This window comes from Cardiocondyla obscurior, linkage group LG11 (genome assembly GCF_019399895.1).
Source record: "Cardiocondyla obscurior isolate alpha-2009 linkage group LG11, Cobs3.1, whole genome shotgun sequence".
NCBI lineage: Eukaryota > Metazoa > Arthropoda > Insecta > Hymenoptera > Formicidae > Cardiocondyla > Cardiocondyla obscurior.
In genome coordinates, this window is record NC_091874.1 from 6,356,462 (window position 1) to 6,377,598 (window position 21,137).

General features: G+C 35.7%; 1 protein-coding gene and 2 pseudogenes across 1 annotated transcript; 2 read left to right on the top strand and 1 right to left on the bottom strand.

Moving 5' to 3' along the window:
• Positions 1 to 1,200: 1,200 nt before the first annotated feature.
• Positions 1,201 to 3,704, top strand: LOC139106585 (uncharacterized; annotated as a pseudogene).
• Positions 3,705 to 3,857: 153 nt separating this feature from the next.
• Positions 3,858 to 6,263, top strand: LOC139106677 (uncharacterized). The gene is made up of 3 exons (XM_070663616.1): positions 3,858 to 3,948; positions 4,219 to 5,982; positions 6,079 to 6,263. The coding sequence occupies exons 1-3, from the start codon at positions 3,858 to 3,860 to the stop codon at positions 6,261 to 6,263; spliced, it is 2,040 nt and encodes a 679-aa protein (XP_070519717.1).
• A 5,615-nt stretch (positions 6,264 to 11,878) lies between these two features.
• LOC139106679 (uncharacterized) lies at positions 11,879 to 16,126 on the bottom strand (annotated as a pseudogene).
• Between the last annotated feature and the right edge of the window lie 5,011 nt (positions 16,127 to 21,137).

Below are 21,137 nucleotides of genomic sequence, written 5' to 3' on the forward strand. Positions count from 1 at the left end.
ATCTATTCGTAACACAGACTTACACAGTAGAAAACATTTCGTACTTCGGTTAAAAAAAAACTCCCGTTAAAGTGTTTCTGTTAAATATGTAACACATTTCTGTGTTAATTTAACACTTTGCTATTACGTTAAATAAAGTCAAATGTAAAATTATTAAATCTACTAAAAAGAAATGTAAAAATAACACATTTAAATTTGTATTTTTAATTTTACACATTACATGTGTTATATATAATTGATAACTCAATTTATCTGTAAAAATTTACAAAGTCCAAGTGTCGTATTTTTAATTTTACACATTACATGTGTTATATATAATGGTAACACAATTTATCTGTACAAATTTATAAAGTACGAGTGTTGATTTTCTACTGTAACAGAAATAAAACGTCTTTTATATGTACTTCGTTTTTTCTTGAAAACATCAATGTCTCGACAATTGGAATGCTTGTTCAAAGATGCGCAGAGCCATGTTTAATCGTATCTGCACACTCCTACTCTTCAAGAGTCACGTGGTGTCGAGCATGCTAGATTCCGATCGCCGGTTTACTGGTCTCGACAACGTGCAACAACGTGTTTCGTACCGTATATCGTGCCACGTGTTTCAACAAGTTTAGTAATAATTGTTACCAAAGTGCTTTATTACCGAATATTAAGTGCCAAGAGGACTTCGAATTTGCTCTATTGCAACATTGCAAAATATACGTGGTAAGTAACCAAACTTTCTTTTTTCTCTGTTCTTTCTTCGTGGTTTCTTTCCTTCTTTTCTTTATTCTCTCTTTGTGGTCTTTCTTGCCTTTTTCTCTGCTCTCTGTCCGCGGGCTCTTTCTGTCTTTTCTCTGCTCTTTCTCCGCGATCTCTTTCTCTCTTTTCTTTACTCTCTCTCCGCGGTCTCTCTCTCTTTTCTCTGCTCACTTTTTGCGTTCTTTCTCTCTTTTCTCTGCTCACTTTTTGCGTTCTTTCTCGGTTTTTTACTGCTCTCTCTCTCTCTCTCTCTCTCTCTCTCTCTCTCTCTCTCTCTCTCTCTCTCTCTCTCTCTCTCTCTCTCTCTCCTCTCCCTCTCCCTCTCCCTCTCTCTCCCTCTCTCTCTCTCCCTCTCTCTCTCTCCTCTCCTCTCTCTCTCTCTCTCTCTCTCTCTCTCTCTCTCTCTCTCTCTCTCTCTCGCGCGCGCTATATGCAATATTACGTACATTAATGTAAATGTTTCCGAACAAGTTTTATTTTTAATTATAGATTTAAAAAGCAGTAATATGGAAAGTGAAATACATTTTGATATATTAAATCCAACGTATCTAGTTTGTATATTGCAACACTTTCATGAAAAAGTTTGGATTAAATTGCAAGAGCCTTGCTCGTACCAAGATTTTGTTCAAAAAGGTTTTTGCATTTGTTTATTTTATATTCTTTTTTTTTATTATTTATTTATTACTCCATTCTGTTATACTTTAATTAATTATATATCTTTATAATAATAATTTACTTTACATTGCAGCTCAACAATTGTTTCCTTTAAATGATGTAGATTTTGTTTTTACGGATGTACATGATGCCCGGCTTGATCCAGATTTTTTATTAGAGTTTGTTCATTCTAGTGAACGAGGAGTTATATTAAAAGTAAAATATACAGCAAAAAATTATTTAGATATTTGTAAGTATTTTAAAATTAATTTAATTAAAATTTTATGAAACATTATATACTTATATTTATTAAAATTATTTTTAGTATATATAAAACGATAATTTTTTTTACAGCTAATTCTATGTCAACATCATCTGTAATTTCTAGTGTAGATACTAATATATTAATACCGACGTCACCTACTGATAATGAAAATGCTGTAGAACTGTCAGAAGAAAAGTTTGAGGAGCCATCGTGTTCAAAAAAAGCTAAAATATTTCAAAGTGACATAATATCCAAAGAGGTTAGTTGATACAAATTTTGTTTAATTATAAGCTCATATATTTTTTTTTTACCTTATTTATTTTCCTTTATTTTATCATTAATCATTTCTTGTTAGCAAATTTTCCTGTGTTTTCTCGGTATCCTTGATATTATCTTTTCTCTATCCCTTTTAGAGTTTATATAAATTAATTGAAAAATCTTCATGTGGACAAGAAATTCTCGATAATTATAAACATAATAAATATTTAACTGACAAATACAGAAGATTATTAGTAAAGTTAATAGCTAATGAAATATTACAATATAAACAAAAAGTCCGTAGACCAATTTTGTCTTCCGAAAAATGTAAATATGCTAAGGCAATTATTGAACTCTTCCCAAATTTAGAAAATATAGAAGGAATTTTGGGTTATGTGAGTGATCCCATATATATATTATTTTTATAAGTAGCTTAATCACAATTTCTTATTGAAAATTTATAATAAAACTATTATAAATATTAATCTTTTTTTAATACGTGTTGATAATTATACACATGTATAAATGTTTCATTACTTTTTCAATTTTAATTAACTAATATATATTTATATACAGGAGCACTTTTTTGACCCTAAAACTGGAAAAGGGTATATTGCTTCTCGATTATCAAATATACAAAGAAAACAAAATAATAAAAGTATTACGTCATTGGATCAAACAAAAAATTGCGTTGAAAAAGTTCAACCTGAAGTAGAACATTATGAACTTACAGATGCAATTACAGACGCGATCAATTTTATGAAACATGCGACATTAGAGCAAAAAGATATTATAATTAAAAAAACAAAAAAAACTTTTAAAGCCCGAAGAAATTTTTATTTAAATGAAAATTTTTTTCAAACATTTCCTAGATTTTTAGATATTCCAGAATTGGTATGGGTCCAAATTATATTCATTTTTTTATAATTTGTAACTTTGAATATAAACATTGTATGAAATTATAATAATCTAAAGTAATTAATTTTTTTTAGATTGATATTGAATTTCAATTGCTTTTTCCTCAAATTAATATTGATTTTCTTAATACTTCTTATTCGGACTATACTAGTTATATTTTAGAAGTGTACAATAACGAAAAACCAGATAAAGATCTACTTGGTAACTTTATTTTATATATTTAATTTAAATATTTAAAATTGTTAAATAAATTAAAAAATTTAAGTAATTTTTATAATATTTTTAATTTAATGTGTTAGATTGGGATCGTACCACTAATTCATTTATAGCTCTAACGCAATTAGTACCTCCGACTGCTAGAGGAAAAAAGTCTGCCACGAGAGAAAAAGCAAAAAACATAATTAACAAATTAATTATTTACACAGAGGTATGCATCTTGTTTATAATTTTTTTGTTATTTTTTATTTAATACTATATTTCAAATCAATTGAGAAAATAAATTACTGTTTAATCTACTTTTTTTTAGAACGGAACACCACTGCCTATTAATGAAAATAAAAGTCAACCAAAATTAATTGCGGTTGGACCAAACAAAGTTGCAATTGATCAATATTTCGTTGGTATTGATAAATATTTTATTTTATTACAAGCAAATAATATGATTGCAGCTATTGATTATCTTTTCAAGATTCATTATGTATTTCATATCGAATATGACGCAGATTTGAAGAATTTTTGAACATTGATACAATATTACTTTTATAAAATACCTAGTAAATGTACAAACAAAGTTATCGAAACATTCATAAAAATTGAAAGTTTAAAAAAACAAGGACTACAATCCGACGTAATTGGAACCACTTAAAAAAAGGTAAAAAAAACTTAACGTTGCATCCAATAATAGGAATAAGGTGCGATTAAATTTTTTGGGTAAATTTATTGTAGGTTCAAATAATTAATAATTAAGTAGATTAGTTTTCGTTTCGTTATAGTTTCTTTTATTTTTTCTTTTATAATAATGGCTTTCGAATGCTATTTATGCACGTATAAAACATTAAAAGTAAAAGACATATGTTATCATTTACGTAATGATCATATGTTGTTTGATGGTTTGAATTTTTCTTTAAAGTGTTGTGCAGGTTGTCCTTCTGTATTTCAAACTTATTGCGGGTTTAGAAAACATTTAAGAAAATGTCAATTAAGTAATTTACCTACAATTTATGAACAATCTTATAATAGTAGTAATGCTTCTTTTTTATTAGAAACTAACGATACTAATGTTGAATTTAACGACGAAAATAATGATAACTTTATTTGCAATGACAACGAAGATGTAGAAAAATATATAATAAATTATATTATGCAAATTTATTCACTAGGATTACCAGAACTGACAATAACCAAAATTTTAGAAAGCACATCAGAATTAATTTTGTTTTTATTTTACAATATTATAACATTTTCAAATTTTTATGAACGCCAAACTCATGCAGATACAGTTAAATACTTGTTTTTAAATTACGTGACTAAATATGGTCGGAAAAAAATTTTTGAAGAAAATATAGTTCAGTCTATACGAATACCACATGGTATTAGACTTGATAAAAGATATGATAGTAAGACCCAAAGTTATAAACAAATTTCGATTACTAGTACCTTTTCGTATGTTCCGTTATTAGAAACACTTAAAGTGTTATTAAATAATAAAACTGTTCAAAAATATGTAACTACTGATGTAAATATTAATAATAATGCATATACTCATTTTGTTGACGGAGACGTTTACAAAAATAATAAATTTTTACAAAGTAATAAAGCAATTCAACTTCAAATATTTTTTGATGAATTTGAGATCTGCAATCCTTTAGGTAGTAAGACAGGAGTACATAAACTTGGAGCATTCTATTTTGTTATTAATAATTTTCCTTATTATTTTAATTCAAGTTTAGAAAATATTCATCTATTGGCGTTATGCTACAATCTTGATATTAAAGAATATGGATTAAATCCCGTATTACATAAAATCGTTAACGACATAAAAATTTTGGAACAAGAAGGAATATTTATTGAATCTTTAAATACCGCTATAAAAGGCACATTAGTATCGTTAGTATTTGACAACTTAGGTGGAAATACGTTACTTGGCATGAATGAATCGTTTAATGCTAACTACTATTGTAGGATTTGCACAATTAATAAGCAAGATGCTCAAAAAGCTTGTACTGATGATAATAATTTACTACGCACGTTTGATAGTTTTGTTCATCTTTCAAATCAACTTCATTATGCTAATAGTAACACAATTAATTTTTTAGGTATCAAAAATATGAGTCCTTTATTTGATTTAGCTTACTTTAAACCTTGTGAAAATTTAAATATTGACGTAATGCACGATTTTTTAGAAGGAATTTGTCAAAGAGATTTAAATTTATTTTTTAGTTTCTGCAATAAACAAGAAATTATCAGTTTGACTGATTTGAACGATAAAGTACAAGCCTTCGATTATGGTTTACATAACGGTCCCAATTTGCCTAGTATTATTAATTTGAATAAAAGTAATACAGTAGGACAACGTGCAGCGCAAACACTTTGCTTAATTATTCATTTACCAATAATTTTGCGACATGTAATTCCGAAACTTGGTCAAAATCTTAATAAATGGAAAGTAATCTTATTAGTAATAGAAATGTTAAAAATAGTACTATCACCTAATATCACGAATAATATGTTAGACGACTTACAAAATCTTACAAAACAGCATCACGAACTTTTAATGAAAGAATATTCTGTATTTTTACTACCAAAAGATCATATAATTACCCATTATGTAATGATTATTAAAAAAATAGGGCCTCCAAAAACTTATTGGACAATGAGATATGAAAGCAAGCATGGGTATTTGAAAGATTTAGCTACTAAATTAAAAAATTTTAAAGATATTGCATTTACCTTGTCAGTACGTCATCAAAAGTACATGATGCATGTTTGGAATAATAAAACTTTTTCATGTGATAGTACACCAGTATTAAACAATTTCAAACAACAACAATTAACTTGCACTAATTACAGTGAAATTATTATAAATAACTTGCAAATAAACAAAACAACACCTATTTATGTGGGAAAAAGTGTAAAATTTCGAAGTACAATTTTAATATTAAATAAGTTTATATGTTCTTCCATTTATAATAATTTGCCCAATTTTAGTAAAATTTTATTTCTCTTTTCTTTAAATTCAGAAATATATGCTATATATGAACGCTGGAATACTTTAAAAGTATCAGCTTCATGTTTAGCATATGTTGTAAAAAATACATTTGTTTTATTTTTAATGAAAATTATTGATACACCTTACACTAAAAGTTGGGAACTTTACGAATCGACAGAAAAAGATTTAGTTATTGTAACAGATTATTTTTTATAACACGTTTATACACATTTTTGTATTAAGTATAATAAGTTTTGTATAACAAAATGGATGCGATAATATACTGGCGTATATTAATGATATTACATAATTATAAGTTTATAATTAAAAAAGTTTTTATATAATATATGTACATAAAATAAAATATGTTTTATGGATAATAATTTATATTTATTATTTTTGTACCAAGTGCTCCAGAATTTCTTATAAAAATTATAACATTTAATATACAGGGTGTCCCAAACAATGTGTCACTCCCAAAAACTATGGGTAGAAAATTGAAATCTAAGACGAAAAGTCAAATGCAATTTTTAAAAATTCTCAATAGTTTTCGAGAAAAAAATTAAAATATGTAAAATGTATAGACGTAAGAGTGACAAGGAAGCTGCTCGTGAATGAGCGCGACAAACGACGGTGCCATTTCTAGTCATTCGCCTGTCGCGCTCACTCACGCGCAGCTTCCTTGTCACTCTTACGTCTATACATTTTATATATTTTAATTTTTTTCTCGAAAACTATTGAGAATTTTTAAAAATTACATTTGACTTTTCGTCTTAGATTTCAATTTTCTACCCATAGTTTTTGGGAGTGACACATTGTTTGGGACACCCTGTATGTAGAATGTTAAAATAACATTTCAAAGTATTTAAATTTAACATAAGTAAAATGTTACGTTGACTATATTTTCTCGTTAAATTACAGAATTTTAACAGAATTAATTGTGTTAATTTTACAATTTATTTTCATCAAATATTTAAGTTTTTACATATATAAAATGTTAAAATAACTATTTTTTAGTTAAATTTATCATATAGAATATGTTAATTTTACATTTTATTTCCATCAAATCTTTGAGTTGTTACATATATAAAATGTTAAAATAACTTTTTTTTTAGTTAAATTTATCATATATAATATGTTAATTTTACATAAAATTTATTTAAAATTTTTATGTATTTGCACATATTTTATGTTAAAATATTAACATAATATTTGAATTATAATTTAACATATCTTAAATATGTTAAATTAACACAAAAATTTATGTGGATCTTTATAGACGGCTAATATCTGTTATATTTAACACAAGTTTTTCAACCGTATAGGATTGAGAGTCCTCGAAGGAGACGGAGTGCGCTCCACCCCACGAGCTAGTCGTGCGAACTTCGTAGATCGGAACGGGAGGATCGTGAGCGCCAGGAGTTCTTGGCCGAGACGAAAATTGCTTCACCCCGTGGTTCGTGCTCTAGGATCGGTTGTTCGCTCGAGAGCGAACGGATCAGGACGGTGCCGCTGAGTCCTGGCATCGACTTTTTATACATAAAAAGTGACGGCGCAAGGTTTCCGGGGCTTAGCGGAGCTCGTGACGTCTCCCGACGCGTGGCGCCGAGGCCCCGGGAAGCGGCGCGCTAGGAAACGACGGGCCTCGACGTTGACGGCGCGGTTCGGCGGCGCTCGGGAGAGCTCGACTAAGTCCGCGGATGGACTTAGCCGCGATACGGCTACACGCTGCCATTCTAATCCGGCTGTTTGAAATTATAATGTTTGGAGCGCACCGCGCCCCGGGTCCCCGCCGGACGGTGTTGTGTCCAGCGGCCGGCCAATGGTGTGGCCGGAACGGTGCATCGCCGGGTGCACCGTTACATATTTAACAGTTTTATTAAAAAAAAGAACTTTAAATTTTTGGTAGGTTTTCGTTTGCACATTTCGAAACACAGCGAGTTCTCGTTTGCACACTTCTAGAAATTTGTTTTTTTTAATTAAAAATTTTTTTTTTAATTTTTCCAGAGGTGTGCAAACGAAAAATCGATATGTATCAAAATGTGCAAACGAAAACCTATTGATATAAATTTTGAAAAGTTAATTTTTTTAAAGTTGGGGAGCTAGTGTGAAGTTAGCCCCCCTAAATTTGTTTTATTTTTCATTATTTTGTAAAAGATGTGCAAACAAAAAATCGGTGTGTGCTTACATGTGCAAACGATGTGCAATCGTATAAGATAAAAAAAACATTTTTTTAAATATTGAGGGGCTAACTTCACGAAGCTGAGCTTTGTCCTAGTCAAATTTACGGACAATTTAACTATACTTAATCGGGCAATTCTTAGCGATTCCGCCATTGCGGCTGATGCTCTATTTTTATAGTCTCTTTAGATAAAAGACTTTGAGCTTCCTTTTCCTGACTGTGCCATCATTCGGTTTGTTGCCTTTTTTATAACTCGAACCTCATTACAACAATTAAAAGTAGAACGGAATAAGATCTCGCAACACAATTTGACTAAAGCTGCATCAGCAGCCTACATTTAACTAAAGTAATGGAACAGATAATTGAGAACACATAATTGAGAAGAAAAGGTTGCGAGATTCTATTGTCAAAATCGCTGAGGTTGCATTGGCCCGGTAACCGAGTTACGACCATGCAACCTGCTGACAAAAAAAAACAAGATATCATTTAAATACCCGAAAGCTACTGGCCGCAGGAGTCAGTCACTCTAACAAGGAGAGCCCAAACCCACTAAATCACCGATTTTCTTGAGATTCAGCCTGTATATTATATTGATACAGAAGTCTCCTATCTTATTCGGAAACGATGCACTTCTCAAGCATTTACGAGAAATTGCGATTTAAAGTTTTGCGTGTCTCTTTACTATCACTGCGTAAGAACGAATTTTCGAAGCACGGCGTAGTGCACAGAACTAGGCGACGAGCTAGAAGTTTGCACGTTGCCGGTTCGCGTCCCATTTTTCCATATTTTTTTTTTTAATATATTATTGTACGCTGCAATAAAATTTATTATTAATTTAATTTTTGCGTCTAAAAATACATTTTATAATACATATTTGAGTTTTTTTACAGAAAAAATAACAATTTTTTTATAAACGGTTTATGAACATTGTCACGATTATTTTCTCTCCTCCTCGCGGAGGAGAGTCACGAGCAAAAAGAGACGATCGGGCACGGACGGAAAATCTGTGCACTGCCGTGACACGAGGTGTAGGGAAGGAGGAGAGGTCGCGACACCTCAACCACAGTATACTAAGAGACAGTAGGGACAGTGAGCGTCGGTACCTTTGATCTTTTTCAGCCAAATATTTCTGGTCACATGACCCGGCGCCATGTTTTTGGGCGGCAAATGCCGTATGAATAATTTTGTGGGCCTCGAGAAATTGAAGTCTTTAGGCAGCAAATGCCGTATAAATAGTACGTGGGCCCCGAGAAATTAAACAATGTTTTTATTTTAATTTTGCATATGCACATTGGAAGGGTGGGTTTGTTTACAATTATATTGCACGTAAACGAATTTAGCGGTTCGCATTTTCTGTTTCTAAAAATTATGTTGCAACTTTATGTGTTGCAATCATTCTGACCACGAGTGTACACGTTGTAAGAAATTAAACAAAGTTACAGCACTAAGCCCAATACTAACTTATAAAGCTAGTGTATGTACACTACTTTTTAAGCTAGTGTTGAGCTTGGTGTTAAAACTTTATTCAATTTCTTGCATCGTGTATGTACACCGAGCTTTAGGGACCATCAATTGCTAGAATCTTGGTCCGTCTCATAGTTACACCTCATGTCAACTGCCTTTATTAAATAAATATATTTCTTTTCTTTTGTTTCATTATGAGTTCAGAGTTATTAACCCCTTTAAAACATAACAAATACGTTATTAAACTGTATTGAAATTAAAGCAATTTCAAATTAATTTACAGTCAACGCTATTGGTGCGCCCAAAAACATGGCCGCTCGTAGATGCGCGAGCGAAACTGCGCGGCTGACAAATTTTCGCTTACTGTCCCTACTGTCTCTTAGTATACTGTGCCTCAACCGTATTCCGGCGCGGGACGGCGTACTTCTCGAAGCCGATAATATTGGGCGCCAGGCACGGGCTCAGCCGTGCCGATTTTTCTCACGAATCAAGTACGTTTTCCCCGGCAAAGGATTATGAAACTCAAATTGCCGTCACGCGCGGGGGCTAGCTCATCCGAACGGAGAGGGGCGGGGTATAGCGGGCGGAATCCTCGGACGGGCGGAAAGACGGCACGAAATAACACATCGGTTACACCAAAATCACGGGAACAATTAGACCGTTTATTCCGGATTACAACAGAACAGTAAAGAGAACAAAAAAAAACAAAGATACAAAATAAAGAAAAGAGACAAGAGTATTCGCGATCAATCGCCGTGGAATGACTTGAATCGCGTCGCTAAGTTAATCGTATCAAAATCGCGAACCGGTATCTTATTCCGACCTCATCTCTCGGTAACTCTCGTGCCGGCCCTGGCGGTCATGGTTGCCAGCCGCGCGCCCCTCGCGCCCACGGCGTGGTCCCGCTGCTTGTCGCAACCTCAAAGAATTTACGCGGGCGGTCGCCTGTCGGTGACAAAATCGCGGATCTAGACTATCCTCGGCCGCTGCTGAGAGCTCTCCCGATGAACGCAAGCACTAAGAAGTTCGGTAGCGTCGCAATTAAATTAGAATAGCGGTCCGAAGCCAAAATTCCTCGCGGGGTCCCGCCGACAGTATCCGGACGCCCATCAGTAGCAACTCACTAAACCAATGGTCAGACCCTGTAGCAGGGTTCCGCCAAGCCTCTCCTTTTCGAGCCCGGGTGCTCGCCACACGTGGCCGGGGATCGTCCGAACACGCGGGTACCGCCCCGAGAAGCGAAAGGCCTCACAAAAAGAATGATACCGCAGTGCGGGTGGACAACCTCACTTTCATCTCGATGTAGCCTTGCAGGTATACGTCCTGACCTGGCACGCTATCGCCTACGGATCCGCTCACTTAGCCTACGCTGTTTTCTCGGGATCGCTCGCCACCCTTTCGCTATCGCCGGAGAGAGCGAGGACCGCGCCGAATTTTGGCAGGCGGGCTGGCTCGTCCCCCTCTCCTGGGTCCTGCCGATTTTCCGCGCGCGATGTCGTCGCTAGTTTTTCGCGGGCGCAGCTGCCCTCGCGGAGCCCTATCACTAACTAATTCATCGGCGCGCGTTTCGGATGGGGTACATGACTCGGCTTCCGCAACGTCTCCCTCGTCGTCAGATCCTCGTAATACGGCGCATCCGTGCGGAATGATTTCTGTCGCGGATTGTCTCCAGCGCTCACGGGTCGGGTGGTCTCCCTTCCCGGGCACTTCTGTGGGTCCGGGGATATCTCAGGATCTCTCTGACGCTCCTCCGTCCTCCGGTATCGTCTTGCTGGCTCGTACCCTCTCGCTGTCGTGTTCCCGCGCTCCGTTCTCCGTCCCTTGGGGTCCACCGATCGCTCTCCGCCCGATTCGGCGCCGTTTAATCAAACAAAAATATTCACGGATAATTACGCGCTCGCATACGGTATACGGGCCTCCGGAGGTGTCGCCGTTTCTCCTTTTACCCCTCCCTTTTAGTCTTTCTACTCGGACTATGCCATCGAGCCTTGCATTGACTCGTGACGGCCGCGGGGAGCTGCGGCAAGACAGCGAAGCCGCCACGTCACAACATATATGTATATTATGTATAACTCGGCATTATAATTCTGTGATATGTTTAAATAAATAAGATATATAAAATCTATTTATAACTATTTATTTGTTTATTTTATTTTCATTTACTTTTAATTTGATATACAAATGATTAATTCTGCTTCTGACTTTTACAGTTTTTTGGATGATACAAGTCAAAGAAACAAAACATAAAATTATCTCACACCAAGCACACTTTATAAAACCTATTGGTTCGCAAACACATTTTTTTTGTAATAATGAGATAAAAAAACAAACTTCATTAACATTTAAAAAATTTGGTCTATCGCTTATTAATTTTGACGCAAACCATGCGTATTTAATCATGAGTGAAAATATTGGTGTACACAACTGATATAATATTAAAGAGTGAATTTTTATAATGTCTTCGCAAGATATTTCTTTTTTCTCTCGAATTAATCTCGAAGCATTTTGCAAGCGCTTGAGAAAAATTTTTATTTGCCGGTAGAAGTACATATCACAAGGCTGGCACAGTGGTGTGCATTTTGGTGGAATTATTTTTATGTGCGCGTTGCTTCCCCTTGTTCATTTTCAAACATTTCATCATGTAGAGCGGGATTAGTTTGACCTCCCCAAGAGTCAATAATGAATAAAAATTTATTATTTTTAACATACGGTAATACAACATTAGTCAAAAAATTTATATATAAATTAGTTGTAAGTTTACCGGATTTCGAACAGGTGACAACAATGTTTTTATATTCACCCGTTAACTCGTCAATATTACTTTGAACTTTAGGACCAAACTTTCTCGTACTCTCTTGCATGCACAAAAATACAAATGGAATAATTTTTCCCAACGCGGTTAAGCTATACTGCGCAGTATATAAATGTGATATTTTATTTAAACTTTTATTTTTAACAAATACTGTTTTCGTACCTTGATGTTCGAAGGTTCTGTTAGATGTACTTTGATATTAACAACCAGTCCTGATCTGTATTTATAACAAAACCTAATGGAAAATTAGAAATGATGGTTTTGGTTTGCATTTGAAATTTTTCGGCGGCTTCTAATACCTCGTCCATTGTGCAATAATCCTTTTTGCTGATATATTTTGTTATTTTTCACTGTTTTATTTTGTGTCTGTTCTTAAATAAATCCACCCATGATTTGCTCGCATTAAATTTAAATTGCTCGTTAATATATGGAAAGGCTTCTGTCATTGCCCACTGTTGTAGTGTTCTAGTCGTAACCTATTACAATTAAAAGACAAAACATAATGTATATATTTTTTTAAACACTTTTGTTTATTTTTTCCGTTTTATAAAACTATGTACTTACTTGCTCATAAAAAGCTCTAGCTTCTGTGAAACGCTGAAAAGTTTCCGAGTCAATATACATCCATTTGTCAAAGTGAGTTCCACCGTTTTTGACATTTTCTGCCCATTTTTTAGATCCTCTTTTCTGTTTAAACGGTTGCATCCTTTCTTATGTAAAATTGCTAAAGACCACTTTGGATGAGCTTCAGCTAGAGCGACAGTTTTTATTTTATATTCCATAGGAATATAGTCAAAAGGTTGTTTCATTCTTAAAAATTCGTCAGGTTTATAATTATCTTCATCAATTTGACACTGTAAATAAAAATAAAATTCCATGAGCAAATTATAAATGTTTGTTTTATACAGTTTGATAAATGTGCTAATTTTATTAATAATATAAATATTTTAACATACCTCTTCGTATAATTCTTCGTTATCACTTTCATCAAATAATATTAAATCGTCATCTACAACCACTTGTCGATTTGATAAAATGTTTATTATTTCTTCGTAAATTACTTCACCCATAACTATTGACACAGAACTTATTTTTTCTGGAGGTTTATCAGTTGAAAGATCATTTGATTTAAGTAAAGAATAACAATGTTTAAGGGCATTTGTTAATTCTCCCTTAAAATCTTCCGTTTTTAATACATTATTCGTTCGTCTTCTAATTGTAGATTTATATTTGCGATGGAAGTACTAGATGGTTGATCCATTTTAAAGCTTATCACAAGTCTTCTTATGAGCGAACTGTCAATCGTATCTTTATTCCAGAGAGAGAGCCCCGATTCGCACGGGGCCGGTCTTTTTATACCGCAACGTCGTCTTCCGTACTTTTTATTTTTGGCCAATCGTCCTATCGATACGAGAACTTCGAATTCTAACGATTGCTCGTCAAGTCGTCGACCCTTCCACGAGTCTCGTTGTTTTCGCCGATAATAATAATACGCAATGCTTAACAATGTTTTGGTCGCAATAACAATATGTGTTTTCTCCTAGCACTAACAGCCGAATATAATGTTCTTTTTAGAAAATGACTACACAAGAAAATTGTACAAAATTATTTTTTTTTTCTTTTGTTATAATCGTTTGAAATTAGAGAGTGGCTTTTTGTTTTAATAAAAAGAAACTAAACATAACTGATGTTTACTGTTACTTTATTCAACTGTTACTGACTCGCCTTCGGATTGTTCGCAGATCCAGAACCTTTGTGATCAGAGTTACTGACACGTATATAGATATCTTTTCGCTAGGTTTAAAACAAGATGAGACATTCGAGCATCATCGCTGATACACGATGACGCATATGTTATTGTAACCAAATATATTTTTATATTATTAAACAATTAACTTATTAATTAAAATCAAATTAAAATAAATAATTGTTGTCACCTGTTCGAAATCCGGTAAACTTACAACTAATTTATATATAAATTTTTTGACTAATGTTGTATTACCGTATGTTAAAAATAATAAATTTTTATTCATTATTGACTCTTGGGGAGGTCAAACTAATCCCGCTCTACATGATGAAATGTTTGAAAATGAACAAGGGGAAGCAACGCGCACATAAAAAATAATTCCACCAAAATGCACACCACTGTGCCAGCCTTGTGATATGTACTTCTACCGGCAAATAAAAATTTTTCTCAAGCGCTTGCAAAATGCTTCGAGATTAATTCGAGAGAAAAAAGAAATATCTTGCGAAGACATTATAAAAATTCACTCTTTAATATTATATCAGTTGTGTACACCAATATTTTCACTCATGATTAAATACGCATGGTTTGCGTCAAAATTAATAAGCGATAGACCAAATTTTTTAAATGTTAATGAAGTTTGTTTTTTTATCTCATTATTACAAAAAAAATGTGTTTGCGAACCAATAGGTTTTATAAAGTGTGCTTGGTGTGAGATAATTTTATGTTTTGTTTCTTTGACTTGTATCATCCAAAAAACTGTAAAAGTCAGAAGCAGAATTAATCATTTGTATATCAAATTAAAAGTAAATGAAAATAAAATAAACAAATAAATAGTTATAAATAGATTTTATATATCTTATTTATTTAAACATATCACCGAATTATAATGCCGAGTTATACATAATATACATATATGTTCATAAACCGTTTATTAAAAAATTGTTATTTTTTCTGTAAAAAAACTCAAATATGTATTATAAAATGTATTTTTAGACGCAAAAATTAAATTAATAATAAATTTTATTGCAGCGTACAATAATATATTAAAAAAAAAATAAAAAAAAAATATGGAAAAATGGGACGCGAGCCGGCAACGTGCAAACTTCTAGCTCGTCGCCTAGTTCTGTGCACTACGCCATGCTTCGAAAATTCGTTCTTACGCAGTGATAGTAAAGAAACACGCAAAACTTTAAATCGCGATTTCTCGTAAACGCTTGAGAGTGCATCGTTTCCGAATAACATAGGAGACTTCTGTATTAATATAATATACAGTCTGAATCTCCAAAAAATCAGTGACCCAGTGGGTCTGGGCTCTCCTTGTGAGACAAAACCGCACTATGTGGTTTTTTACAAGAAATTAAAAGAGCATCGCATCACTTTGGCCTTAAATCTTTAGTTTTTTCTATATAATCCTCGAATAAACGAAAAATGCAAAGCTCCTTGTGGTTTACAAACCGCGAGAAAGAAAAAGCTGGTTGGCTACAACCTGGCCTTGAGGTTTTAAGACGATCAGGGAAACGAATAACTAGCTTAAAACCCAACGAAGTTTGAGACAGTCTGAGAGATGCAATTGTCTGAACACGTTGGCTTGTAGCTAAGACAAATAATAAAACCAATTTCTTAGCAATGACCTCTAACGAGTAAGAGTCATGAGGATAAATAAGTGCCAGTTTTGCAATTACTGGAGCTGGATCCCATACTAAATCGTATTTCGGACGAGATGGAATTAGAGCAGCTACGCCCTTACAAAACCGCTTCACGGTCGGATGTTGGTCAATTTTGTTCATCAAGATCAAAGAAACGGCTAATTTCATAGAGTTGAGAGACGAGTAAGAAGAGACTTCTTTGAGTTGTTGAGCAAGGAACTCCAGCATTTGCAAAACTGTCGGTGAGAAAAGTGGTAAGCGGCGGGTGCGACAGAAAGTCCACCAAAGGCGAAGCGAACGAGAATATTACTTAATGGTCGAGTTCGACAAAGAGGCAAGCATAATCGAGATAGCCGAATTAGGCGGTGTTCAAACGCCTGGCTGATACCGCGCCTACCACCAGGGAAATTGATCTCCACATCGGATGCTGATTCTTGAAAGGTGAGGAGAGTAAAGTTTGATTAGGCGGCAGAATTAAAGGAGGAGATACAAGAAGGTGCTGAAATAAGGGGAACCTCGCTTAAGAGGGCCACCACGGGACCTCCATAATCTCTTCCGCCTTCTTATCCACAATTTTCCTTAAGACACGCGGTAATAAAATAAACGGAGGAAACGCGTAAAATTTTAAGTCTGACTATGGGAAAGTGAATGCGTCAATTGACACGGAACCCGGGACAGGAAACCATGAAACGTACGTTTCACACTTAGCCTTCACAAGAGAGGCAAAGAGATTTATATCAAAGGGACCAAAGACTCTATCGATCCGTGTATAAAATATGAGTAGTTACAAAAATGAGATCTTACAAATAACGCCGCGGGGATGGTACGCAGTCGTGGCCGGTTTAATTAACGCGAAAAGGCAGGTGTAAGTCCTTCGAATATGCGAGTTACGCGGAGACACGCGTTGAGCACGTAGCCGATAGATGAGATCCGCACAGAATTTAACAATGAGTTTCACGCTTGAGTTAGTCTTTAAATTGATATCTGTCTGTTTAAATGTTCTTGAGAGCTCGCACTGAGTTTAAACAGTCACAATTATATTAATCGTGAGTTTACACGCTGCGAGATCTGATGAGCTACTGAGCACGAGGTTCAACACGCCTCGTGCTGCAGGGTGATGTCTTCCAGAAGATTCTTGGCGTGTTGCACGCGGCGAAGATGATTTGGATGCGTTGTACTGGAGACAAGGCGATGAGTTGAACGATGAGTAGCACGATGAGTAGCACGATGAGTAGCACGATGAGTAGCACGATGAGTAAGAATTCTGAGAGAAGCACACTGCACGTTGTTGCACACGAGGTGATGCTTGGCACGGCTAGACGAACACTGATAAGCATCGAGCCGGCAACGCCTTCGAGAATCGGAAGCAGTAATCGAACAACGGATCGGTATCGATCCGTCGCCGGTGATCAGCCACGAGGTGCTGCCCTCGCGGCGGTGACATAATTAATTACTAAGTTCAAATCTTGAACAATCCGACAAAAGGCCTTAGGAGATAAGGACCATTCAGTATCTGGGTCAGCGACACGAGATTCGGCATCAGCCACAACATTTTCCAGGGGTGAAATATATGAAACAAAGACAAACAGATTACGCGCTTCGCATTATTGCCAAATTTGACGAGAAATTTCTGTGAGATGCGGATACTGAATGGAACCAAATTTGATGTAAATCAGCGCCGTGGCGTTATCGACCCGAAGAAGAATATTGCAATCTCGCAAATCCTTCGCAAAGCAGCAAATTACATTAAAGGCTGCTTTGAGCTCCAATGCATTAATATGAGAACTTTTATCTTCGGCCGACCACCATCCATGCGTACGAGATACACCACAAGCTGCCTTCTACCGTTCAGAGAAGCGTCAAAGAAAATCTCTCGTTGGAAATTGCCAGGGCGAATGCAATTAAAGAGATTCGGATCTGGCAACCTTTTGATCCACCAAGAAAAATCCGAATTAGGGTAAGAAGGAATTTGCATGTAAACCGAAAAATCGTTATTAAATTTACACAACACTAAAAATTTCTCCGTTCAAAATTTTTGATGTATAAAAGACCATATTGAACTGCCGGACAGATCGAAATAAGTGAGTCTATCATACTGGCGAAGCTCCTTATTGAGTATAGATAGATCTAATTGCCATAGATGAGATTAAAGTTAACAGAGACTTATGACGCGGTAAAGGGATTGATATAGATTACTCTATTGAATTAAACTCAAACCCGAGATATGTACACTTTACCGACGGAACCAGCTGTGACTTGGGGTAATTTATTACAAAACCCATGGAGAGAAGAAGATTATGATTAGCGGTTACATTGGCTTGGCAATCCAAATAAGACGAACCAATCAGTAAGAAGTCGTCAAGAAAAATTACAGATTAAAAACTCTTCTGTCGAAGAAAGGTGAAGACCGGACACAATATCTTAGTAAAGATGTACGGGGTGGTCGATAAGCCAAAAAGTAGCACCGAGTACTCAAAAATATAATCGCGCCACTTGAAACGGAGATACTTCTTGTTCTCCTCATCTATAGATACTTGAAGATATGCGTCCTCTAGATCCAAGGTGGCCATTTACGAGTTGGGTAACATAAGGCGAATAACCGTATGCCAATCTTCCAGTTTAAAATGGGGGGTTCCAGATAAGATTTAAATCTTTTAAATTTAATATAAAACGCTTTCTCCCTGACGATTTATCAATTAAAAAGAAGGTAAAAAGAAATTGGTCCCCGCGGAACTCAACCTGACTTATAACACCCTTGGCTAGAAGATGCTCAATTTTCAATTGGCAGAAACTCTGATCTGCGACGGATAATTCCCTCTGTTTCAGAGTAGTCCTCTCAAGGGGGGAGGAGATGTAAAGAGCAGGCGATAGCCCTGAACAGCTTCCAAAACTATCGCGTCCTTCGAAATTTCCTGCCACTCTGCAATAAAAAGTTGAAGTTGACCTGCAATACTTACATCCTCTGACGGCTGCGTCGGGCTCGTGATTGTGAACGATGATGCTGGCGGCTCCTGGAGTATGAGGCTCCTGCCTGGCGAGCCGCTGTGGAGCTTACAGGAGCTCTCCGGTTTTTTCTACGCGCGAGCCTTCTAGCGAATGAATTAGCCAGGCGTTGAAAAGGCTTCTGTTGTTGTTGGCGCGTCTGTTGACGCAACGGCTGCTGAGTTTTTGCGCCCGGTTGATGAGCCGTTCTGGTAATCTCCCTCCCTATCTTCTCGCAAGCTTGCGCGGCTTTTAAAGAGTTGGCAAAATTCTGGCCAAACAGGAACTCATCAATCCTTGTAGATTCAGCTGCGCTTTTGGCAATAAAATTAAAAGAGGGCTTGGTAAAAGCCCTCCTGGCCAGATTGGAAAGATTAAAAAAATGTCCAACAAGTGCATTCCGTCTGAGAGGAATGGCAGAGCGGACCTTGCCTCTTCCTGGAAAGCGCTAAAAACATCTTCTTTCAACAGGCAAGATGTCTGAGCCAAAGGCGTGTAGGCATGCACCAACTTGAACCTGCGATTTAGTCTGAAACTCGTTTCTCTTGACCACCGAGGGTGCCAGTGCTGACAAAAATTTTTTATTTAACTTGGGCGGTATTAACGCTGGCAGATCAGCTCCGACGTCGTATCTCGCCTGCAAGCTGGAACAGCCTTCCTCAGTCAAGCCCTTACGTGTCTTTGATTGAATGGCTTCCGCCATGAAGAAGTTTCAATTGGAAAGTGTGGGCGCTTGCTTGTCTCCCTCGAACAATTTGCTCGCCAGCACAGCCGCCTCCGAGGAAGCGTCTATTTCCTGAATGTCTGGAGAAACATTCACGACGTCGATAACAGGGATCTCTGTTTCGAGAGGAGCGTTAACCAGCTCACCAGACAAAACACTGGGCTCTGAAAAAAAATTAATGACAGAATGACACAGTCGGTTATGTCCACTGTCTCGACATGTCGACGTATCTGGTTCGACACCCCGGTCGTATGCGACCGTCTGTGCATCTGTCACAAGCTCACTAGAACGCCACTTGGGAGATGCTCTGCCAGAATTGGCCGGCGAAGGTGTCAACGGCATAACCTCAAATCGGTTATACCGAAGGTCGGCAATGAGATTCCGTGTCTGTTGCAAATTTCTTGCACAAGTTGAACCGTCAGGGCTATGTCTGAGATCCGAAGAGCGTTCCGTGGCGTTTTCCTTGTCCGGGGACATGCTAGGCGGCCTCCTAGAGCGCGCCGAGCGATCACGAGATCGCCTGTAATCCAGAGAATAATCCGAAGAATAACGATGTCTCTGCCTCAAAAAATCCTTCTTACGGCTCTTATGCTTCGGCATGCTGTTTCCTAAAGTAAAAACTAAGAAAAAACTTAAATAAATAATGCACGAAGCACTACGTGTTGCACTGTGTAACGAACATGACACAATAAGGTTGCGCGACGCTGCGGGCGTGCCGGTAGTAGCGCGCGGGTGCTGCGCCAGCGCGCGTTTTTTAATTAAGGCTTATAAAATGTGTTGCCTGATAGCGTGCATGGGCATGACTACATAGTGTTAATTCCGAACGAGACAACGTGGCATAATTTATATTATTGCATACTAACAAATATTAAAAAATGTTTTATACAAAAGTTCCATGGTAAAAACACTCCTATTTAACTGCATTAATAAAAATTTTTTTTTATACTTTTTAGAAAAATTTTTTCCAAAATTGGTAAAATTTTTTTTTATTTTATTAAAGTCGTTAAAAAAATAATTTTTACAACGAATTTTTTGTATAAAACATTTTTCGATATTTTATACAGGGTGTCCGCGTTGATGTAAAAAAGCTTTTAATGATAGATAGGGCTTCCGAAAATAAATAGAAAAATCCTATACGGATTTGTAAATTGGACGTTAATAACCGAGAAAACAATATTTAAAGATTCGACGCCTCTCGTGCGAGTAAGAACGCGCCGTTCGAAGCTACCGAGATTAGAGGTATGGCTTGTCTTACTCCATTCACAAAGATTTGGGTAATCTATGAATCTCTGTAAATAGAGTAGGTTGGGCCACACCACAAAATAAAAATAGATATATATTCATAAATAAATATATTAGAATAATTTTGCTGATTCAGAAGTCACGTTGCATTATATGTAAACACAAAAATGTTTGCGTGAAAGATATGATAAAATAATAACAGATCCTGCATAAACTGGAAATAATGCATGTAGGTTTAAAATAAAACTATTTGCAAATTTTTAAAAAAGTATAACAAAACATAATGGTGTA

Excerpts from the sequence above, each read along its gene's own strand:
- LOC139106677 (XM_070663616.1), top strand. The coding sequence starts at position 3,858 with ATGGCTTTCGAATGCTATTTATGCACGTATAAAACATTAAAAGTAAAA. Across the intron at positions 3,949-4,218 it reads TGATCATATGTTGTTTGATG|GATTACCAGAACTGACAATA; the intron begins GTTTGAATTTTT and ends TTTATTCACTAG. Across the intron at positions 5,983-6,078 it reads AAAAAGTGTAAAATTTCGAA|AAATATATGCTATATATGAA; the intron begins GTACAATTTTAA and ends CTTTAAATTCAG.